The 25,498-nt window shown below is 36.1% G+C and overlaps 1 protein-coding gene across 8 annotated transcripts; it reads right to left on the minus strand.

Moving 5' to 3' along the window:
* Positions 1-968: 968 nt before the first annotated feature.
* Positions 969-25,498, minus strand: UBP12 (ubiquitin-specific protease 12). 8 transcript variants are annotated; one of them, XM_010264838.3, is made up of 33 exons: positions 25,274-25,464; positions 25,035-25,090; positions 24,885-24,948; positions 24,527-24,674; positions 24,268-24,425; positions 23,430-23,695; positions 23,119-23,337; positions 22,922-23,030; positions 22,714-22,829; positions 20,976-21,074; positions 19,460-19,569; positions 19,189-19,263; positions 18,398-18,476; positions 18,102-18,248; positions 17,929-18,009; positions 17,704-17,823; positions 11,027-11,149; positions 8,595-8,672; positions 8,365-8,453; positions 8,114-8,222; positions 7,837-7,905; positions 7,628-7,738; positions 6,193-6,248; positions 5,905-6,082; positions 5,676-5,777; positions 5,521-5,592; positions 4,950-5,015; positions 4,709-4,774; positions 2,785-2,871; positions 2,533-2,649; positions 2,169-2,243; positions 1,993-2,079; positions 969-1,621 (listed from the first exon to the last, which is right to left on the minus strand). In XM_010264838.3, the coding sequence occupies exons 3-33, from the start codon at positions 24,931-24,933 to the stop codon at positions 1,580-1,582; spliced, it is 3,303 nt and encodes a 1,100-aa protein (XP_010263140.2). In that variant the 5' UTR covers positions 24,934-24,948; positions 25,035-25,090; positions 25,274-25,464; the 3' UTR covers positions 969-1,579. The 8 variants fall into 8 exon arrangements, with proteins under 8 accessions (XP_010263140.2, XP_088755448.1, XP_088755447.1 ...); XM_088899322.1 differs by having other exon boundaries at positions 24,527-24,677; XM_088899321.1 differs by lacking the exon at positions 25,035-25,090 and having other exon boundaries at positions 2,533-2,646; positions 24,527-24,662; positions 25,274-25,498.

Consider the following 25,498-nt stretch of genomic DNA (forward strand, 5'->3'; position numbering starts at 1 on the left):
CATGATATTATACGTTTTTCAAGCATCATGTTTTCCCTTGCCATAGACTAACATTTTGCATATAAATATATAATTTATTGTTTTTTTTTATAATTTTAAAATTTTCAAGAAAATTGTTTTATTTAACCGATTCTGCAACCCTAGATACCCAACACAATCATAGGTCCAGCCGTCCAGGTGGGGACCAGTTGAGGCCCAAGATCAAAGAATGACATCAGATCTGTTAGTTTATTGATTATGTAAAAAAATCAACCTCGAAGAAAATACAGTGGTTGGCGATTAGGGGACCTTGATTCATTTTAAACCAAGATTCGAGCCAAGTTCAAGCCTAATAAAACTTGACTCGCGAGCCTAATCAAGTTTTCATATAACATGTATATACATATAAATATGAAAGTATTTATACATGATAAAAAATAATATACAATAATAATAACTGTTTTTTTTATAATTCTTAATATTTTATATATTTTTTTATTTTTATAAAATGTCATAATCTAACTCAATCTAAGCCGAGCATAAACTTACAAGCTATATGATGCACCATTTGGTTTTTACTCGCTTAATACTCTGAACTATTTCCTGCAATCGAAAATTACGCAAAATCCAATCTAAAGAATCCCTGCTGATTTGATTTCCACACCCATCCTCACCCTTTACCGTTGATGGAATGAAATGTTCTCACTTCTCAGACCAATAAACAATACAGCGCATAGGAATGGGTTTATCTATTTATCGACTGAAGAAGCAACCAACTAATTTTGTCAAACCTGTTCCAGTTCTGCCTCATGGCGAGCAGAGTAGTAAATCCTCGCACTCCAAGGATAATTCCATTGGTAATTGAAACAGAAAACAACCATAACAAGAACCCTGAGCCCATTCATGCTAAAACCATTTGCACTCGTATAAAAATCAGAAACATTTTGCAAAGGTGATGCGATTTAGCAAATATGAATGACAACCAGTGATTGCGGAAAAGGCCATGTAGGGCCAATCTGAGAACTGGAAAACATTATAGCTGTTTTTTTACACAAGCCTAGAAGGGCCCCAGAAGCCAGAACCAAACCCGCTAACCATTGTACAACGCCTCAAAATTCCCTGAACACATTTGAAGAAACCGGAGGAAAATTTAAGGAAAAAAAAAAGACGAAAAATGTGGACATTTCAAGGACACCCAACTATACCCTGTATACATTCCCTAGTCCAAAATCTTCTTATGTACCACTAGATTACATGGGAAATGAAGAAGAGGCCGTTGATTTTTCTCACCAAAGAGATGAGAACAGGCCTTAATGAAAAAGAACCGAACCTCGAGGGGGTTGTTGACCGCTAGAAGAAACACACTGTATTCAGGAAGTCTCTCTCCCCCCGCCCACACTGTAAAAAAAAGAATACATAGCAAACAAAATCAATAACCGTACCCAGCAAAGACCACCACCTTCAATGCCATCTTCCTTTTCATCTCTGGATTTTTTGCGCACTCATTTTTCATTTTTTTTTTACTGCCTTTCACATTGCCACGCATGGCATTTAGCAATATCAGCTTCAGCCAATACTGTGATGGACCGCCAGTTCTTTTCTAATTGTAGATTTTCACCGGCTTCTCAAATGTGTGGCGATTCTGCAAATTTTGGAGACAAGGATCACCATAGAGTAATACACCAATCTCATAAAGCAGTGAAACATGGATTATTCAGATCATCCCTTTTTTTGGGGTTGTATCTCATATTACGGCTGCCTAAAGCAGTGAAACATGGATTATTAAGATCATCCCTTTTTTTTGGGTTGTATCTCATATTATGGCTGCCAGCAAAGGACCTTTTTTCATGTAACGGGCAGAACACCAAAGCCATGTTCAAGAAACAGAAGCAAGAACATGTACTCGGTTTTATTTCCCCCAAGCAGAGTAGGCTAATAAACCACAAGCCAGATTTCTTTTTTAAATAGTTTGTAATAGTAGAACTATGATTTGCACAAAGGTAGCACTCTCACCTGATTGGCAGCATAGGCCCTTTTAGGAGCACTATCTGAGTGCTCCAATCCAAGATACTGCTCCCAAGCTCCATAAACATCTCTTCTCTGAAGGCAAATAATACAACAATTGATCAGAATCCCCCTGGAGTTAAAGAATCTTGACGTATAGAATGCGATTGCTTTTGAAAACTTACCTGAAAACGACTGGATACAATGTCAGAGTCCTGAAGGTACTCAGGGCGACCCAATGATAAAAATGCAAACTTCCACTGACCAAAAAGGAATATAAACGATCAGATTTTATTCCATGATATTTAACTATGAGGTAGTCCCTTTGTAAAGTTGATGGATTAGTAACATATAATCTGTTTGCCTAAGCATTAAGAGAAGAAATTTCACTAATATTGAATTGCCCATTACTTGACCTGATATGACCAGAACAGAACCAAACATATTAAGGGCAGGGAGTGCCTATCTATTAAGGCAATCCAGAGTGACTATGGCGTCCCTCCATATTACTAAAAAGAGGGCTTTCCAAACAACATAAGGAAAATATACCTTTGCAAACTCCTCATCTGGAACCTGCAACTTCTTTTGTATACGGATTTTAACTTCAGCCAAAGTCTCACCCTCATGGATGATCAAGAAAAACGGCTCTCCAAAATTCTGAACCTGCTGTTGAAACAAAAGAAAACTTTGAATAGAATATTTGAATAGTTGATCCCCTAGGTCTACAACAAATACCAGCAGGAAGTAGAGATTTTTTTTTCAGTCAGGAAGTAGAGATTATTAGAATCCATGTTTACTTACCATTTGATTTTGAGATGCATCTTTAGTAAAGTGATAAACATGAATCAAACGATCATGAGGACCAAGATTTTTCTCCTCTTCTGGAATCTGTAGCATTGAAAAATAAACATCAATACCTCAAACCAACCGCTGTAACCCCATCACACAAATCCATCCACCATTTTTGAAGCCCATTTTGACAAGCAGAGTCAATAAGGTTGAGATAGCCCAGGTTAATCCATATAACCAGTTGCCACATAGTTGTAATAAAAACAAAATATGATGACATATTAGAGACATTACCAAGGATGGATACAATCATAACCTAAGGGATTTCTCACTGGTTCTGGCTATAAATGCTAAAACCCCAACACTCGGAGAAAGTGAACCAAAATGTCACCGATATACACATCAAGAACTATTGCCTGGTTACAGACACAGACAGATACAGGAAACAAGGATTACCAACAGGGCATAATGCTCAAAGTGACAAGGCACCTATGGATGGTTGCCTCGTTAATGGCCTGCCTGTTTTGTACATATCTCTAGCACTTCAACACTCTTTGTTTTTTTTTTATATTATAACAATTAAATATATATTATTAGACTAAAATATTCATTTTCTGAGTTTATATACTAGTTTCTTTTTATTATTTCCAAATTTGTCAGGGTTCAATCAAAACACATGTTGGTGTGTACTGTCTTGAACCCTCAAAGACTTAAAAAACCTGAACCAATAAGCAAGGGAAACTTAAAATTCTGTTAAATCAATACATTCTTTATCTTTATCTTCCCTTTTTCCATAACAGATATAGAGGCTCAGCCCTATATTTTTCTGAATTTTCTTTTCTTTCTTCTTTCTTCTTTTTCTTCTCATAAATATATTGATTTTCCATGTTTTTATATGAATCAATTCTCAATGAAAGATGGTTTTATGTTCAATGAAAGATGGTTACTTGTACATTTTAATAAACATTATAGATAATTATCAAGGCACCCTCTATCACCTAGCTTTGCCTTGGCGCCTAGAAAACTATGCAATCAGGTAAAGCGATGACTAGTCATTTTGGACTCTGATTGATGCAATGAATAGTTGGTAGCCACACATTGACTAGTAAAAAAAAGTGTTCTAAACTCAAGATATTGATGTAATCACTAAAATAAGTTCATATAAATTGTGCAAGAACGGAATGATACTGAACATTTAGTTAACAGTCTTTGTTCTGCCAGAAAAACAAAAGAAAAAGAAGATAGGGAATCAGTCTTTGTTTTCCAAAGAAGAGTGCAACCTTGACTATTAGATATGACCTTTGTTTGTGGCAACTCTAATGGCAACACATCACTGAAGTGAGTAAACGTAAACTTAAAAAAACTCCTCAACTGTCTTATTTTGTTTTATAATTTTTTCTATTTTATATACCATCATCTGATCATATTCCATCACAAACAAACAAAGCTTTAAATTCTTAGTTGTCTTGGGCAACCACATCATGAGCGCCTAGCAACTAGTTATTAATGCAGTCGGCCAGGCCCTCAACTTAAATCAATTGACTAGTTGACACTTTGGTAACAATGGATATGACTCCCCATTTCCAAAAACCCTAGAAACACTTTTATAAGTGTCAATACTATAAAGTACATCTAGAAGTATCACTACAATATCCACTGTTGTATCTGACAAGTATTGTATCTAACACCAAAACACTAGGCATGTAAAGGTATACAGGGAATATAGATAGTTTGCAATTAGACTAAAATAAACACTGACTAGTCACTGCCCAACCACATTCTGGGCATTTTGGGGGGATTTTGCCCTAAACATGATTGAGCCCAGGTGTGAAAAAAAATGTCCCATAATAGCTGAAAATACAATACAAATCATAAAACCCATAAAAAAAGAAAATAACAACATGGTAAAATAGTTTGCACGAGTGGAAAAAATTACCTCCTCTGCACGCAATGTCCAATATTGATCATTTATATTCTCGATCTTTTCATTTGGAGGGAAAATCTGCAAGGCAGTGGTGAAGAATGAAGTCACATTAAGATGCAATCATTCCAATAAAGTCGCATCAAACACTCAAGCAAATTAGACCGGCTCCAGAGCTCTTAATCATTAGTTCTAAATACTACAGATTGAAAAGGATATTTACCCAATTCAGAAATCCAATTGATAAAACTAATACCTTGTAAATCTTATGATAGAAAACTTCAAGCAACCTGAGTTCTGCATTTGGATGAGACAGCTCAACCTGCTCCAGAAAGTTTTGCATGGTAAGTGGATCTAATTAAAAGCAGTGCTAGGATAATTTTTGCATATAGAGTGCGCTAGAATTGCTGTATTATGAAGCCATTCTATTCCTACAATGGTGGTAGGACAGTTGTTAACTATCTGGACCAAACAGGCCAATCCATGGCATCTTAAATCATATAATAAAATATAAAATAACAGATAAAAATGCAGAAAATAAACAGATCTAATATCTAACCCATGACTGGCTGACTGGATCAAATGATTTGATGGTTTGGCTGGGTCACTGGGTTATCGTCTCAGCTGACATTTTATAAGCTATAAGTTAGGAGGTAAACAGACTCAGAAACCTCGCCAGGTGACATGTCAATTTATCTGACCACCTGGGTCAACAACAGGTAGAAAACATTGGTTCCTACTTGTGTGCAAGGACAAAATTTCAGAAGACACTAAAAAAAGTAGAAGAAATGCCAATACAGAAAAAAAAATGTGGAGTGAAGAACTACCTTTGTTTTAAGGTCATTAATCACATCCCCAACAGTGCTCTGTTTTGGCAATCTAATGGTATGAATTACCACCTGAAAACAAATAAATGAGATCCAATAAGATATCTTTGTTATGATACATATAAAATGCTACTCATTGTGGTTACCACACTAACCTCATCCTTTATAGAGGAATGAAAAGCCACTTTAAGAGTTTTTAGACCTTGCAATTCTGGCAAGGGAATATCCAATACTTCATAATACAAAATGTCAGAAGTCTGTCAAAAAAATATCTAATCAGAACATTCACCTTCAATACATTTTGTAAGAAAAAAGAAATCTACATGAAAAGCTCTGGTTAGGAGATACAGTTCCTTTCCTATCAAAACAAAGGTGATTAATTACCTGGTTGTAATGGACCAACATGTCAGATAAATGCTCCACACCCCGATACTTGATAGGTTGGGGTTTAGGTTGCTGGGAGTAACAGTTGTGAGATGTAAGCCTAATTTTGGAGGGGTCATCCAAACCAAGTTGGTGGGCAACTCTTTCCACAACATCATCGTACGTGTAAAGCTTTGACCTTGATATTTATATGGTGAAAGGGTATGAAAAAATTTCAATTCAGTAAATGGCAGATGCACAAACCATCCAAAATAGTGAAAAACAACAATAGAAATGAATAGTGCCTACAGCTCTAGACAAAACTCATCTTCCTTGGGTTTCTCCAGAGATCGAAAATGAACCACCTACAAATCATTATGTAAAAAAGAAGTGTTTAATTACGAAGAGAATGAGAAGACTTAAGAGGGAAAAAAAGAAAACAAAAAAAAAATGCACAAAAGCAGGACTCGCAAGCATCAATTTGATGTCATGTTAGAATAATGTCATCATCAAGAATAGAAAATGATTGAGAAACATGCGCAAGGAATGGATTGGCTTGAACCTTACCTTTTCTCAAAAAAAAAAAAAAAAAAAAAAAAGGATTGGCTTGAGCCTTAAAACAATTGTTATTGTCCAAGTCCATACACATTTATGGAATGTAATAGACTGGAAATTCATACAGCACTCATTAGCATATTTTCAATAATGTAAAGTCTGCTAAGGCCCCTACTTTCAATAATGTATTTGCATGTATCTCCCAAGTGAATGTGTTTTCAATAATGTATTTGGCGGTGGGAGATACATACCTCAGATGGGATAGATCCTTGGCTTCCAAGTGAACATCTTGTTCAAACAGAACCCAATATCTGCTTATTCTTGTAAAAAAGTCTGGTAAGTCAAGCAAGGGCCATTGTTTGATGCATTTTATAGCTACCTCTCCAGTTAAGATGGAAGGGGACTCATGTGCACCTATGATGCCACATCAGATGGGATAGATCATTGGTTTCCAACTGAACATCTTGTTCAGATAGAACCCAATATCAGCTTATTCTTGTTAAAATCTGGTGAGTCAAAATGCCCAGATACAAATAGTGGAACAATTGCATGTTCAGACAGAGGAATATGACTCCATTTCAATTATAGATACAGCTAACCAATTTAATATTATATCACCATGCATCAATGTTCTCTTTTGATGTGCATTTATTGTCCCATAACCCAGGTAAATAACATGCACCAACATTCAGTTTTCAAGTATTATTTCATAAGAAATGTGATTGCCAAATCTAATTGAAATTCTATCATATACAAATTTATGGCAAGATTTGTTAACATATACTACCTGCACATTTATAAGTGTTCATACCATGAAGTGTATTTGAAATATAAATGTAAACATGCAATATCAAATGTTCCAAACATATGATATTGGACATGGACACATTAAACATGTATAGCCCATCCACATTCTGTAGCTAAAAATGGAATTTCATTGAAATATTCCAACAGTTGGTTTGCCTTATTCATTTTAAGGTTGTGTACAGGTATTTTTACTATTTCCTTTTTTTCAAAAGATATGATTATTGATTCATAAAACACAAAAAGGCAAGTAATAAGACATAACAAGGAAAAAAGAACTATAATCACCAATAGTGCAAAGAGGATACAACATAATGCCAACACAATCAGATTGAAATAATGAAAATAATAATTGTCGAGTTACTAAAATTAATTAAGCTCATACCTGACGATTATGTACATACTCCAAAAATGAAGGAACATCAGGATAGCGGCATTGCCCCTCACTTTCAATTGGAGGGTATTTCTGGAAGCAAATAATGTCTCCATCTTCAAGCTGCAAATGAGAATACAAAGAAGATAAAAAACTGAAGTATAATATTTAAGCAATTTCATAGTTTAGCCATCAATCAATTGCAGGTGCATCGTGTGTACCTGGCTAGCTCGAAAAGTGAGTTTTTTGTCTATATGTTCACACATGACACTAGGTTCAAACTTTATTTCCTGAAAAGCAGAAATCGGTAAGATGCTTTCACAAAAATGGATCCCAGATTCATATTTGTGGACAAATGAGGATTTAACTACATAAGGATGCATGCACAAGCATCCCCTTGCTAATAGATGAAAGAAGGAAAAAGTAGCAAAAATTATAAAAAGAGCATATATATTACAGATCAAAAAATCATTAAAAGAACAGATAGAGAAAACTGACCTCATAAAGCTCAATTTCTTCATTAGGAGCAAATCCAGCCATTTCATTTAGCTTTGTCAAGATTTCCACTGGCTTCCCAGTACCCTTCACAAAAAGTCTCCCAGCATATCTGGAACCATATGACAATGCCATATATCCACATGAAATTCTATCCTCTTTTTTTCTTTTCTTTTTCCTTTTTTTTTTGTGTGTGTGTGTGTGTGGAGTGGGTGAAGGACATAAAGAACAATGGTAGAGAAAGAAATAAGTACCGGAGCTCTTCTTTAGCAGGATCATAAAGCTTGAAGAAAAGCAAAATGTCTTCTTTTGTCTTGTCTGGAGGAGCAATCGGACGTAAATCCTGTATTGTCATGCAGAAAATCACAACCACAGACAGGAAAATGAAGATCCACTTTGCAATGACAAATCAGTTGAGTGTAACTGAATGCAAGTCACCCTCAACCATATGATGAATTTATTTAACAAAGAAAACAATTATTACCAGCCCCATCTCTACTTCTAAGAACAACTTAAGCTCTGCATTGTGTGCCTTATTTGATACCTCTCGCAATTGCCCAACCTACAAAGCAATCAAAAGTTGTATTAGATCAAGTAGCATGCCTTCTAACATTTCAGGCACATAAGAAGCACCATACCCCCACTACCACAAGATGTATCTGAAAAGCAAAATGTTAAGTATAGATTGCTCAGTCACAAGATTTTTTTTTTTGGAATAATAACTTTATATTTCAATAGATGTGATAAAAGAGCGATATAAACAGATATACTGCAGATTAATTAGATTAGCAATGTTGCTACCCAAACCCTTCTCAGGTTGGGATTACAATAACAGGTTACAATGTTAACCCCTGCAATACAAGTTAACCCGGTTCACCCCTTGTCTTGCAAGTGCAGCAGCCACGCTATTTCTCTCCATGTATCCTTGACCATGAGACTCCAATCCTCTTGCCAACAATTTAGCCCATCCTAGGGTGTACCTATGCTATTTGCCTCGCCATGTAACCAGGTATCCAGGACCATGACTCCAATCCTCTTGCCAGCAATTTAGCCCATCTTAGGGTGTATCTATGCTACCTTTATCCCCTTGTAGTTATTTTTGAGCCATCCCAACACAGTTCTGGAATCTACTTTTCTTGGCAAAACACAAGCATGATATAATTATAAAATCATGGAGGGAATAGCATCTCATAGTCAATTATAAAAAAAAAAAAGCATCTCATAGTCAATTATAAAAAAAAAAAGCATCTCATAGTCCTTAGGAATACTATCAGATAATCACTTGAGCCAGTTGTCCTGAGCTGAGAGAGCCAATGAGATCATGATTGATTATTGGAACAGCAACCAAAATGCACCACTGAGTTTTCGAATCTTCTTCAACCTCTATACCATGCAGGTTTAAATCCTTGTAATGACAACTTGCAGTCAACTATTGTGGAATCTCCATCTCCTATTGAGGCCAGAGTAGAGCGCCATGAAAGCACCTGAATTATCGCTCATAATCCCCTCAATACCTGATGGTCCCAGTTACCAATGCTGCAGGTGTCAAAATTAAGCTTGAATACATTTATAGTTGATGGCCTCCACTCCTTTGATAGCTTTCATCTAGAGGTTGAACCATTGAAGAATGAGTTGCATAATACCAACCATGCAAAAAATGGCATCTTTGATCAAGGGCCAAAAATCTATGTCTTCACCCAATTTATCATTCTACATAATGTATTCTCAATAAACTCACTCTTGTTAAAAATTCTGTGGCTTCTCTATTCCCGAAGGGGCCAAAAAGTGGCTGTTCTAGTGTATCTCCAAAGAATTTTCCTCCTTTTCCTTGGGTTGAAGAAAGCTGTTGTAAACAAAGATTCTAGAGCACCAGGTGGAGAACAACTACCCCCAATATGCTCATGGTAATGGACCAACCACACCCAACTGAGTCACAAGATATGCAATAAGGAAATGCATCAAACCATGACCAAGTATGACATGCTCCTACTTGGCAATGTCAGCAATTGATGATCATGCATTCAAGTTGCCATTACAAGGAAATGTTTTGGGGAAATCTATTGTAAGAATGAAAAGATTTTGGCAAGTGTAATCAACCCATATTGATGGTTAGTTGAGGCTAACCATTCTGTTACAGCTTTGTACTTATAACCATGATAAATGGTAGAAACAATAGATGCAAGTACTTTTCAACGAAATAATCTAGACAACATGAATGTCCATGCCATTTTAAACCTATGAATTCTTCAAAGCATATTGCATTACAGAAAAACCAAACAAAAAAACTGGAAAGAAAAATAGAAGAAACAATCAAAATAAAAATCATTTAAGCATGCTCTCCATAAAGGTGTTGCATAGTAGGCAACTATTTTGAATAGCCTTCTAGGTTTGCAAGTTGATCCACTTTCAGGACCTTTCCTCTATCTCTTCTAAAATAAGGAATTCTAATTTGGATGTAAAAGGGATCATAGTAGGCAACTATTTTGAATAGCCTTCTAGGTTTGCAAGTTGATCCACTTTCAGGACCTTTCCTCTATCTCTTCTAAAATAAGGAATTCTAATTTGGATGTAAAAGGGATCTCCAAGCTAAGAAAATAGAAATTCAGGAGAATCATCAATATCTATGATAAAAAGTTAAAAGATAACAACGCTAAACCTGGCTCATTCACAGTACCCCATCCCCGAGAAAGATCCAATGAGAAGTGGCTAAGACTTCCCTATTAATAATAGCATACAAACTGTTGTAATATTACAACTTACATCAGATGAAAATAATCAGACCAATATGAGCAAAATTTTGACATCAATCAAAAGGGTCATTAAGCAAAATAACTAAGATGTAAAGCAACATCATAAATATTTTGCAATGGTAAAGAAACATCATAGGGAGAGGAAAATATAATAGAAGTTATTTACAGATTGTGTTTCTTCTTGATGTGTCAATGGACGATTAGGGCGATATGTATGGTTTTGACGCTTAGCCCACAGCCAAAAGCGCTGGAATTGCACAGGTATACCAAATTCTTTTGCAACCTCCTCCTGTTAACAGCCAAAAACGCTGGAATTAAATACTGCAAGATGCAAAGTATACAACTTCATGGCAAAGCATGGAATAGCAATAAAAAATGATCGTAACAAATAATAATCACAATAACAGTAGTCGTATGAAACAGAAAAAAAAAATAGTAAACATAGGTAATAGGATTCCCAAAATTAGCTACACTACAAAATTCCCAAACAATTGTGGATACACAAGTAGCACAAATTGACTCTTCGCAACTGAAACTTGTTATGTACACTGGTGATGCCCATATACAGATACCGACAGTGATAGATAGATATACCAGTTGTGGATATCGATATAGGTATCCATTTAATATGCTTATATCACACTGCCGATCAAAAAAGACATGCTTATATCATTCTTTTATAACTTGCTTTTGAAGCTAAGTGTCATCTCTCAAATACTTGTGTCTTGCCAAATTTAATAAAACCTATAACAGATACATATTTTTCGCAGCATGGTTTGTTAAAATATACCATTGTACATTTTTCGTAAGTGTTGATGCTATAATGTTCACTCTAGAAGTGCCGGTGTGGCATCTACTGTCATATTGCATGCATATATCTCCAACAACAATACATTATACATGTATAGGTATCTGGCCATCCAAGATGTGCATGCATATCTAAGTACAAAAACAAATGCTTTGTGAGAATATTTTGTTGTTGAAGCGAGAAAGAGTCCAATTATCTTATTACAATTTGCATGTCAGAATTAACCAAAATCAGAATTGAAAGGAATGTGTTATGAATGCCAACAGACCTCAATAGACTTTCCTTGGCAGTTAGCATCTAGAAATTTGTCATGCGGTCCATCTAATTTGAACTAGTCTTTTGCCTCCTTTTTTCTGTATTATAATGACCAAGGGTTTTTTGTCCTTTTTTTTGTGTCAGCAACCAAGGGTTTTTGTCTTTGAGTACATTACAAGACATGTTCTGAAAACAGGATCTAGCTGTCATTTTGCTCGAACCAAAATATTGTAAAAAAATACACAATTTTCAGTTGAATCAATCAAACTCTTACTCCCCACCCAAATATATGAGCTCAGATTAACTTGATACCCAAGGCCAATCAACATAAGAGAGAGGCTGGGTTTTCTTATGCATGTGCTCAAGAAAGTTTTATCAAAATTCGACCCATGACTGTCACACTTTCTATGATCCCTTTAAACACCAGAGGTCTGACACTCCAGGGAATCAAATCCTGCTTCTATGGCCAGCTAATTACACTTTACCTTCACATTCTTTAAATTCTTTAATTTCATCAATTCAAAACCTTGAAGTTCAGTTTATTTAACCATCTGTGGTTTGATGTGGGGAATGGACTCAGTCTTGTTGTGGGAGGGACTTTGGTTAGGGAAACACCCACATAAGGTCCAATTTCCTTAGCTTAACGCATTATCCAATTACCAGGTCAAACCTATTTCTAAATTTGTGGTTTTCTCTACCTAGGGTTTAAACTGGGACATTGAGTTTAGAAGAGACCTTCAGGAGATGGAGTGTAAATCATTCATCCTTCTCTTGGCAAGGCTTGGTTCAATCTTCTTGGATCAAAACACCGAGGGCACTGGGGTTTGGTCACTCTCCTTAAGATGGTTTTGTCAGATACAAAGAAAACCATCTACCAGTGTTTTCAAACCATGGTTGACCCGTCCAGTCAGACAGGTTAACCCATTACCCAAGCCAGGTTTTTGGGTCTATTTAGCACCTGAACCATTTACTTGTACATGGAGCTATGAAATACTTTTATATTCTTTTTTTTTGATAAATACTTTTATATTCTTAATTTTTTAAAATATAATAATAAAATAGACACTATTAAACAAAAATGTTCATGTTGCAGGTTTTTATACTAATTTCTTTTTATTATTTTCTTCTTGTTCCACCTTTTCTTTTCTTCTTTTCCTAGGACAAAAAAAAGGGCTCAGCCCCAAAATATTCAAAACTTTCTTTTCTTTCTTCCTTCCTTCTCGTGAATATGTTGATTTTCTATATTTGAATGTGAAATTTATATTTTTTATGAAAATTATAGATAATTATTTTTTTAAGAGTAAAATAAAAAAATTTATAGATAGAAAAGAAAACGAGATACAACCCGACCAGGGGTGTTAAGATTACACCCAAAGCAAATACTGCAACAGAAGATTTCAAGACACAAAAACTAATAAAAGAAAACAAGGGGTGTTAAGATTACACACCCTTAACACATAGTGTCTAGTCTTCAGGATATCGATAAAAAAAATGTCTAGTCTTCAGGATCAAACGCTTCATCACATCTGTCATCATCCTCATCCCAAATTAAATCCAGTTTCCGCCGAAGCTTCTCTTCCTTTATCTCTTTTTTCAAATATTTAGAAAGCTCTTCTAACAAACCCTTCACCTCCCAAAAAGAAAAGCCATAAGCTCTTGCCAATTCTAACTTCCCTGTCCACCAAACTCTTAAAGCTCTACTTTTTCCCCTCCTTAATTTTATCAGCTTGTTGAGACAACACTAAACTACTCTCATCTGCTTGGCTTCCTTCCTCCTCATTCCCTGACCCCATCCTGACCTCTAGATTCCCTTATCAGGGTCGACATAACCTCCTCTCCTGCAGCTTGAAGCACCTCCTCCCTCCCTTTCATCACCCTTCTTTGATTCCAGAACTTTTAATTTCTTCCTCTTGTTAACTCTTTTATACTTATTGGAGGGTCCTGCCCCAATCAATCCGTCTTTTAGCCTTGAAAAAACCTTTGACAAATGGGCATTGCCTCTTCAGGTTTCTTCACCCCTTCTGAAGATTCAAAGTCTCCTCCCTTTGGTGAACACGTCTTCTCCGGCGTAAAAGGACTCCAATCTGCCAGCTACGATTTCCGTCTTTTGGAACTCCTCACGTTCTAAAGTCAAGCCAGAATTGTCGTCCTTGTCCATCCCTGCCTATCATTTCTTCCTTGTCCTCCCCTTCCCCCCTTACTCGCCCCTTCACTGCTTCCCCAGAAACCACCTCCCTTCCCTCCGACTAAATTTCCAAGCAAACTACCACTCTGTTCTCCTTTTCCAAACTTCTTTGATGTGACAAGAAGGAATAGAAGGAAGAAGAGGAAGGGAGCTCGATTTCGAAATCACCAAAACACAGAACAATACCTGCTTGCTGACCAGAACTCCACTTCTCGGTCCTCCCATCACCACAGTGATTCCCTGGATCAAACCCTTCAGCTGTGCTTCCACTTTGACCTGCCTCCTCCTGGTTCTTATGAACAATCCATTTGCACCGATAGATAGTTATTAATGAAGGATGAGTCCTATTTTCTAAATAACCTAGGGAACTACCCTAGGATTCATGATTTTTTTTATTTTAAAAAGTCCACCTAGGTGACAAGGCACCCCCCCCCCCCGATCGCCTTGGCTTGCCTTGGCACCTTGAAAACTATGACAGTGACTTGTCCATAATTAATAACAATACTCCCCATTAATCACTTTTTTGTTTAATATGATGATACATAATATTAAAGACAGACATGCCCACTAGTGTTTCCGTGGCCAATGTAGAGAGAGAAACCAAAATCTTATTTTGATCCCAAACTCTGTTTCTTATAAGAACAATTTTTTGGGAGACTAGTGTGCCTGAACGTTATAAAAAATGTAGGTTTACCCATATGGCCACTCACTGTGCAGGAGCTATACTTGTATTTTTTTTTAAGTAATACAACACATCACCTTATTATTTCAAAAGGGAAAATGAAATGTGAAAAGAGAGTTCCAGGACATCAAGAATAAAGAAATAGTGCACAATCATTAAAATTGAGAACTTAAAGGTGTAGAACATTATGTATGAATGTACAAAACAAAAAGAACATGATGCGTTTAGGGGAAAAAAAGCAAACAAACAAACAAAATACAACCATGAAGGTTCAGCAAAGGTCAATTAAATGCTTAATAAAGTGCATTGGAGAAACATTTTTCCAATTCTCATTGGTTTCTCGTTTGATGACCTGGATAGGAATTGGTATATTATTGCAAATTCACATTCTCCTATGCCAAAATTCATTAGCCTTCGGAAGCCTTCCAGACCCACCTTGCATTAAGATGAATTCAATGGGTGCAACCTCGGTAATCCAAGGGAGTCAGATATTGGACGGGTGTTCAGATGCAAAGAAGGGAAGGTAATGTACCTATGATACTAATAACTTACAACTTTATTAGATAATATAAAAATAACACAAAATAGTAAACTGTTTATATAATGATAAAACAAGTGTTTAAACCAAAATCATCTTATCCATGAAATTTACCCTTCTGGATACAAAATATAACAAAAATTACAAGAAAACCAGGAGGCCTTCATATATTATTAACTATATAATCTGCTCAGGTCTGAACTGGTTCAGAACAGCAAGATCAGCCCCAACCCAATTATTAATAGGATAAAACCACAGAACCAAAATTGGCCCATGGCAACCTTATTAATAACCTTATTTTCTGAGTCTATTACAAGGCTTTTGGCTGTGTAAGAATTTGAAAAATCAAAATATCATTTTTCAATAGATAAATAATAAAATTATGATTGTAAAGGACTCCAAGGTGGTTGTGGGATGGTTAAGAAGACAACCATGGGAGCATGGAACTATATCTCAGTTAGCAGCATTAATGATACATTTCGATGAATTCCAAGGAGTGCAAATAGCATAGCATGGCTGATGCCTTCGCTATGCAAGGGGTGCATAAATGTATCTTTTTTTTTTTGGGGAGGGGGGTTCCAAAAGGAACCTAATGTCAAGGCGGGCGCCTGGGCGACAAGGCGCCCTTGGAGTCTCACCTCACCTAATCGCCAAGCAGTTTTCTATAGCGTGTTATAACAAACTTTTATATTCTTAATTTTTTGAGATTATAATTATAAAATAGACATTTTTAAACTAAAATATTCATTTTGTGTGTTTATATACTAATTTCTTTTTGTTATTTTCTTATTTGTTAGGGTTTAATCAACACAAACATTGCTAAATGCTGTATTGAACCCTCAAAGACTTCAAAACCTGAACCAACAAGTAAGAAAGAACATAAAATGTTGTCCAATCAACACATTTTCTTCTTTTTCTTTACTAGTTTTGTGTTTTTATATACTAATTTTTTCTTCTTCTTCTTCCACCTTTTCTTTCTTCTTTTCCTATAACAGAAATAGGGGTTCAGCCCCCATACTTTTCGAATTTTCTTTTCTTTCTTCTTTTTCTTCTCATGAATATGTTGGAATATGTTGATTTCTATTAAGGAAATATGGTTATGGAACCTAGGGAACTACCCTAGGATACATGTTTTTATTTAAAAAAAAAATCCATCGCCTAGGTGACTAGGCGACCCCCTGTATGTTGATTTTCTATTAAGGAAATATGGTTATGGAACCTAGGGAACTACCCTAGGATACATGTTTTTATTTAAAAAAAATCCATCGCCTAGGTGACTAGGCGACCCCCTGTCGCCTTGGCACCTTGAAAACTATGGTTACTGATAAAAAAAAGAATTGTATCGGAGAACCAATTCCAATGATAATGACAAGGTACTATTCTTCAAGGTTCTAAAAAGGCAGAGACTCAACTAGAGTATGTCACCCCATATTTGCCTTCTATTTAAAGCAAGCGGTGAAACTACACACAACCTAGTGATCTCCTATTCTTACGCCTCTAGTATTTGGGAGCACTTCTTTGCCAGTTTGCCCCCTTCAGTTACAGGTGGTCTCCTCCAGGGGATGCGGATAGCTTGTTTAATGAGAATTTTTTCTTTCCATCAAAGTAAAAGGGGAAGATTTTATGGAAATGTGTTATAGCTACTATCCGGTTTTTTTTATCATCGTTATAGCTACTATCCATTGGTCAGCTTGGAAGTTCATTGAACTGAATACCCATCTCTCTTTAGCCTTTGATGGTTGCAGCATTATTTTCAGGTCCAATAGGGAATAAGAGCTCAACAAGAGCTGGCTGTACTCCAATATCTAAGAATAGGGAAAGACATCAACTACAATCAGATTGGCAGGGGGGCTCAAAGGTTGTGGTGGCTGTGGGATGAATCAAAAGCAACACCATAGGGCCATAGCTGTATACACATATTACAAAAGAAATCAAGCATCTAGTGATAGACCCAAGAGCTACATTGATTGATCTAGGTTCAAAGATAATGCAACAGTATGGCATAAGGCTTGGCCAAACAAGGATTCAACAGAATGTAGCTGTATTGGAGAATCATTCCTAGAGGGAAGGTAATGATGAAAGCTAGAAAAGGAATAAACGTGGTTTAGGTAGCAAGGCTAGCCAAATACTTTGAGATGCTTTGCATACTCCTTGTATATAAATTATTATTTCACAAAATAAATTAATAGAAGTAGATTCAGCTACTGATCAAAAGAGAACTATTCTTCATGCTAACAATTCTTGCAGTGTAATAAAAATAAACAACAGTATATTTGAACTTTCTCCCAATCTGATGATAAAATGCCCATCCCTAGTCACCAGCCAAAGAAAGCTAGACTCACTAATGCCTACAAACCAAACTCATCATATGGTACCTTGAAAATGTTAAAAGGCATTTGTTTTTGAATACGGAAGCTGCGAACTTTGTCATGGTCCACAAGATCAAAATAAATATCCCTTCCAATCTGTTCTACAAGATCCTCATTTCGTGCAACCTATAGGCAATAAAGATCTGCTTTAGCACAAAGTGTCTAAAACACATCAAAACCATCATTTGTCAAAAGTTAAAATAAAGAAAGAATAGTTTGGAAGCCATAAACCTTTATAATGGTATAAAGGTGTGCCTCTGCTTTTTCCTTTTTCTTGTGCTCCTTTTCTTCTTGTTCCTTCTTCAACCTTACCTGAAATATGATATCAAATATCCTCTGTCAAAATCATAAGATAACAGCTAACTGATAAATTTAATCTGTCTTATATATATAAGATATCTTACCCTAAGGTGTTCAGCAATATCTTTCTCATCCACATTACAAATAATTTTCTCTTTGTCACTTTCACGTATATAAACAAGCATGTATGCATTAGAATACTTGGTAAATTTAAATGGAGTGTTGTTGAAACCAGGATTTGTTTGTGGTAACTGTTGAGAAAAAGAGAAAACAACTGAAATGAGTTAAAATAGAAGGACAGTCAAGGTTACCAATCAGAAACAGACAATTCTTTATCATGACAAGGACGAATTCTTATAGACAAAAAGTACATGATATATATTGATTACAGATACATCACCTCTTCTTCACCACCATATTGCTCCTCTAGGGCCCTCTTCATATCTTCTTTTGTTACCCGTTCATCATCAAACTTGAACCTGAAAAGAACAATTTCCTAATAATTATCAAGATTTTACACCCGAAAAGAAAACTAACACAATCATAGTGATGCAGGACCACATAGATAGATGGAAGACCCCAGATATTGAAAATAGGATACAAAATATACAAGTTAGAATATATAAGGAAATAAACGAAAGTCAATAACAAAGACCACATTAAATGGATGGCAGGACAACATAAAACCATGCATAATAATGAAAATATGCAATCAATGTTCAAGCACAATAGCTGCTTTAAATATGTACAATCCTCAGGTTGACAACACAAAGAGAAATACTAAACAACAAGAGTCAAAGAAATAATTGGATTCCCCAAATCAAGTGCAGAAAAAACAAATTGACTAAAAAAAAGGTTAGTTTGAGTTGGTCCATGAGAAACCAATACTCTATAACAAAGCCCTTGTGGGCCAATTTAACACTGCAACAACCACTAGAGGTGAGGAGTGATCCCACTAGGACTCAAGCCAAACAAATAGCTTTAAACATCATATGCAGTCAAAGATCGCCCATACAGTGCTTCTATGCAGGTACCCTAAACTGGGCACCCTATTATTAATTTATTACCAACTTAAAGATAAACAGCTGAAGCATTGCCCAAAGATGATAACAGCCAATAGAAATTCTAAACTTGAAAAAAAAAAGTTTCTAACATAAAAGAAGCCGCAAACTCCAGCTATATGATACAAACCACTGATCTGAGAGGGTAGGCCTGATAAAAGCATAGTAATGTCCACCATGCACCCCACCACTGTGAACCAAAACACTGCAAACAAACCAAAATAAGAACATAAATACAACACAGAGAAGGAGCCAAACACGAATTTTGCTGGCAAAAGTTTTGTATGCTTTTTTTTATTGTTAAGATTCCATATACTTCACTTATCCTAAAAAAAATTATAAATTTAACCAGTCCACCACAACCAAAAACAGTATTGAAAGGAGAAGTGTTATATAGGTACCTGTGAAGCGTGTAAAGATTCCGAACCCTCCGATCAGCTTCAGGAGACAAGTATTTCCCATTCTCTCTATCCAGGTCTAGTTGCAGAGGGAACTCATAACGGTCATTTATCTAAGCGAAGGGGGAAGATGCAAAAATTAATAAAAAATTTTCCAGCAAAGAGTACTAAGTATAGAAAATTTTAAATTTTGAAACCATGCAGGGAATAGACTATTCCAGAGCCCAAAATACAGGAAACAATATTGTTTAACCAAAATGACATGAGAAAAACAAACCATAGCCACTTCATACAAGTAGAAATAAAATATGACATATGCTAAATTAGGAATAGAAATTGACTAAAAACTTCATCATACAATTCAGCAGAAGAATTGGCAGGACTGCCAACCCAATAACACAACCAAAAATTACATAAAAAATGAAATACACAACATTACAAGATGAAATTATCTTAAATACCATTAAGAGATGTGGAATTTATGACATCAGAAAGAATAAAAGATTATGAAAACACTTATAGGTATTCAAAGGAGAAAGAGAAAGAGAAGAGACATCATTTGTGATAAAACAATGCAGAAAACCATGTTCTTGGGCTTCCTTTTTTCACTATCATGCAGGCAATTATTCCAATGCTCACAAACAAAGTAAGCATTTACAACACTCTATGAGAATGAAAGAAAATAGAAATTCCTATCTCAACTAAAAGAACAGTTGATTTTTACTCATGTTACCACTAATGCATTTAAGGCAAAGGTAATCTATCAAAAAATAGATTTTCTGGTCAACTGGTAAAAAGACCTCCTGAGTCCTAAGTGTCATTTAACCACTTAGCAAAAAAAGTGTCATTTAACCTTAGTTTCTTAGCTTCTACTATAAATTTTAAAATCAAAGAAAATGTAAGCAATTCTGATAGACCATCCACAATAACCTATCACATAAACAAAAATTAAGATTTAACTTCATGTCTGAAAAGAATTTCAAGCTGGCTCAAAGTGATGACCATGTCCATTAGTCAAACAAATAATACCACTGCTCCACATACCTACAAATATTGTCACCAACTTATATTATAATATTCATCTTGTGTTCTCGACATGGTGCCACCGTGCCAGTAATTTTTACTGGGAACCATGTTTATTCCAAGAATGTTTTGTGTTGATACCCATGAAAATGGAAATATATCATGAATATAAAAGGAAATATGCCAACATTTTGTGCTGAAAGAATTGAGGGATAAGAGACCAGACAGGCAACAAGACTATCAAAGACAAGATTATTAGACACTACAATTGCCACTTTTTGTCTACTTTTACGCTTAATACATAAGAAGAGGAAGCTCATTGCTCTATGCTGGCAAGCTCTTAAATCTTTATAAGTCAATGAAGCCTCTTGTTTCCCATTAAAAACAGAAGAGGAAAATGAAACTAATATTTACGAACAGTGAAACAATGGATATAACATATAAAAACAAGAATATAGTTAAAGAATAACAAAACAACACAAGTAGTTGAACTAACCTTTACCATAGTGTCCCGCATGAAATCATATTCAAACCGTTTAAGCTGAAGTTGAAGGACAGGAGGGAAGTCAATGAACAGGACGCCCTTCCTAGCATCCTAAAAAAAAAGTAGCAGCATTCCTTTCAATGATCATCTTCAAACAACAAGCTCTTTCTTTTTAGTTTAAGATGAACAGAAATCAATAGCAAAAAAGATGTCAAACTTATATTAAGATTTTATCGGACTCAAGCATTTAATTGGATTGATTCAGGTGACTACAAGCTGGGTTACTCAAATCATCATCCCTATTCCCTACCCAAGCCTTACCCCAAACATATGGGGTTGGCTTCCATTCTGTTTAAACCATATCCATTTTCAAATTATGAGCGCTCAAATCAAGCAAGGCATCTCAAATCACACAGGTAAATGTCTGTGTATAATATATATAAAGAATTTTTTATCAGCAAAAGAATTTATTATATTAGAAAAAAGTTATGAGTTTAGTACAATGTTGAAATATTCCAACCAAACCCAAGTATCAAGATTTACATTTTTGCCCAGAATAATTGATGTCTGTTACAACCCCCCCTGCTGATACACCTACCATCCCATTCGCAGTTCTTCTAAGCCAGGTATAAGTGGTGTTGAGTTCTCTTGATAGGCAACCTATGCCCCTGAAAAGTGTGCCTGTAACTCCACGGTGCTGAGTTCATTTGTTTTGTCAAGGATATGACCAACTTTTAATTTCCTTCAACTTATATCTCTCGGAAGCCTATCTGTTTTGCTAGTCTTAGTCCTTGCAACAATGCCAAAGTTTCAGCTCTAACCGAGTCACCAGTACCAGTTGGTCCTGAACACATAGCCACCACCATGCCCCAAGTGGTTCTTGAACATACCTCCTATGCCTGCCCGCCCTTGATTACCCATAGCCCAGCCGTCAAAATTCAGTTTCATTATGCAAAGTGAGAGCAGATTTAACCAACTGGTTTAGGGAGATTGATGGTGTAACTGATTCAGGCAAGGTAGAAAGGAAGGCTAGTGTAGTGAGTGGAGCATTTCTATTGATTTAGCAAACCAGACAAAGCTAGTGCTTTAGAGAAGAGGCGCATCACAACATACAGCAATGAGAAAGAGAAGGTGATTCTCTCAATACTACATACACACAGATAGAGAGATGTATCATATCATATCATACAATACATATATGCACACATTAATATGCATATACAAGGATATATGTTTACAAATATGTGCTCGTTGTGGGTGAATATGTGAATTCAATGTTTTATACATGACTTAATCATTTAATGTAATAATGATGTTATTTTTTAGTTTGTGAGTCCCATGTGAATTTACAATCTTTTTAACAACTGTGTACTACATTTTACCTCTAGTGCATTACGGCAGTAAAAAGGTCGCACCTAAGTGCTGCTATTGTATCAAATACCACCTTATAATGTGTGAAAAGATGATTGAAGGGGGAGGATGATGATGCAAGAGAGGGGAAACTGGAGTTAAAATTAAAGACTGAGTGACACAATATGAAATGAATTGGATCGTGTTTTCTATACCAAGAACCACAGTTTAGTTATATTGAACAACAATTCATATGTATCACAGCCCCCATAGGTGGTTCTAGGCACCGAAACACCCTTCCCCAACAATAAAAAAGGGTATGTGACTGCATAATGAAAAAATAAATCAATAGAGTTCTATACAGCCTACACATGAATTGCTCTGCAGGCAGTCTTTATACCTGTAACCCATGTTGTTCAGCATGATACTTGTTATCACCCTCAAGACGTTCAACTTCTACATACTTGTCAAAAGAAGCATAAACATCTTTACAGCCTTTGACATCAAGCTGAAGATCTGTCATTTACATGCCGAGAGTTCAGCACAGAAGGACATTGATGTAACAGCAAAAGATTTAGACAATCCACATTGAAATTAAAACAATATACCATAAAATGACTCCTTTCTTGTAGATTTGTAGTCAACATTGATGCACTCAATGTAGTTCATATGGTGCCCTTCAAATAACTGTTGTATTGTACCCTCTACAACAGTCCCCTGGACAAACATAACAAATACCATGACCAAAATAATCTCAACAGTCAGATAAAACTTTGAAAGGGAAAAAATGATCACTAGAAACCACCTTCATTTTGTCTTCAAGCTTTTCACACAAAACCCTATTAAGTTCCTGCACATCATGTTGCATGAAAGAATCATATGTGTCCCATCCAAAAGATTTGGTAAGCTCCTTCGTTGCAACACTGTTGTCACTATACTGGAGCTTATAAAATAAGCTCTGAAGAGCCAGTGGGATGCTTCCCGATGGCATATCATTCTCAGTTGTTGGCATATGATACACAGCCTGAAACAAAATTAGTCGCCAAAAAATCCTTTTAAATAGGGAAGAGAATTTATTATCAAGTAGATAAAAAGAATCTTAACATGCATTCTAACCTTTCTGAAGTAAGGAATATGGTACAAAGTCTGGAGCAGAGAATTCATGTAACAGGTTGCTCCTTGGTTCTTAAGTCCAACATAACCAGTTTCTTTTTTCGAGTCATATGTCCAATAATCCACAACCCTACGGACTGCAACCTCAGCTTCAACTACACATGTATCATTCACAAGATACCCCCTACTTGGGTCATATAGTTCACTAAGAGGCATGAACGATGTGAAACCCCAATCACTCTCGCGTGCATTGAATTGGTGTTGTGTATCTGCATAATGCAAGTCAGCTTGAGTCGTTATCAACCTAGGAGGTGCATTCAATACTCAATTCCCATATGTTTCTTACTAATAAACAATGATGAAGCCAATTCCTTTTACAGGTGAAAAGAAGCCTGAGCGACTAAATGACTGCAAATTTTATTCCATAGAGTTGAGCGCCTCCAATGCAAAATGGAAGTTCCTTTTCTTATTGAAGGTAATAAAAAAACAAAAAGTTCCAGTTTCGCCAAAATTATGGACCAAATTCATAAAGGTATTATATATCTCATCAGCAATGTGATAAGAGACTGTGTAATTGCTAAAATGGCAAGTACTTATTACAAGAGTGCAGATAAAGAAATCCGCATCTAAACATACATATGTATCATTACCCAAGTAAATGATAAAAAATGTATGTGGCTATGTGATTGCTGAGTTCACATCAAAAATCTGGTATTGATCTCAAGTATGCCATAAGATGTTCTAGGAAATACAAGATTATGTGACTAAAGAGGAAAAATAAATATCTTAAAATAAAAATTTATCCCACTGCTTACAAATATAAAGATGACAAAAAGGGTACCTTTTCTGACTGTATACTTATTGTGTATTTGATTAATCACCGCCAGGCTGAACTGTGCATATCTACTCCACCCATATGGTAAACTTGCAGAATCAGCAACATCTAGGTACATAGACAAATGGTCTACGTTGTTCCCCTTGGGAAAAATAAGCACACGCCTGCCAAAAACAATGCAAGACCCAAAAGCATGATTAACTCTAGCATATCAAGTACTGTCAGGTATTAAAACAAATCTAATAGGGGTGGGAGATCCACGTACCATTTATAACCACCAACGATGAAAATATCAGAATAGTGCTTCTTGGTGTTCAACCTAGAAAAGTTCTCAATAGTCCACGTAAATCTCGACGACGGAGGATCCTCCACTGGCTGGTTCTCCACCGTACTAGCAGTGTCTGCTTGTACTACTACTAATAAGTAAAAGGAAATTCAAAAAAAAAATAATCAAAACCCTAACAACTCCCATCATCTAGAAGCTCGCAAACAGTGTAACTGACAGGCAAATAAAAACCTAATTTTGGATCATTCCCACCAAATCCAACTGACCGCGAACAGGAGATTCAAAACTCAAACAAAGCAATTGGCAGAATAGGTTGATTCAAGCACGGAAACATTACCTTCCATTGGCTGTGGACCATCTGCAAAATCCGAATGCGGGACCAACATCTCGTCGTCCTCTTGCTGCAAAACGAAGCACGAATCAAAGCTCGGATCCAGTAAAACCAAACCCCGTCGATTCAATCAAAACCCTAGAAATCGAACATCACCGCAATGGAATTGCGAAATTGTGGTTGATTCAGACCCTCTAAATCGAACTCAAACCCTAGGCCACCAAAATCGATATAAATAGCAGAAACCAGAATAACCCCCGAGAGCAAAGGAGCGAAACAGCGATTGAATCAAAATAGAAAAATAAACCATTTTTTCAATAAATAGATACAGAGAGCGATAGAGAAAGGGAGAGAGAGAGAGAGAGAGAGATAAAGAAAAAGATTTGGTGTTTTACATCTAACGGCGGGGGAGTCATCATAGTCATGGATGGCAATAGATGAGTCCTCCAATCGACGAATCTGCGAATGGTGGAGGGCGACGACCTGCGAGAAAATAAACAGAGACGGAGAGAGACAGAGACAGAGGGAGGGAGAGAGAAGTAGACGAAGGAGAGAGAAAGAGGCGAACGGGTTCTGCAGAGACACCACCACCAACGTTAAGGAAAAAAGACCTTGTGTTT

This window comes from Nelumbo nucifera, chromosome 2, assembly GCF_055504915.1.
Source record: "Nelumbo nucifera cultivar China Antique chromosome 2, China Antique-T2T, whole genome shotgun sequence".
Lineage (NCBI taxonomy): Eukaryota > Viridiplantae > Streptophyta > Magnoliopsida > Proteales > Nelumbonaceae > Nelumbo > Nelumbo nucifera.

Bases quoted from the DNA above. Each gene is read 5' to 3' on its own strand.
- UBP12 (XM_010264832.3), bottom strand. From the start codon at position 25,303: ATGACTATGATGACTCCCCCGCCGTTAGAT. The intron at 5,016-5,520 runs GTAGTTCTTCAC...TTTCTGGAGCAG, and splicing joins TTAATGACCTTAAAACAAAG to GTTGAGCTGTCTCATCCAAA. The intron at 2,872-4,708 runs GTAATTTTTTCC...TCAATGCTACAG, and splicing joins GGACATTGCGTGCAGAGGAG to ATTCCAGAAGAGGAGAAAAA.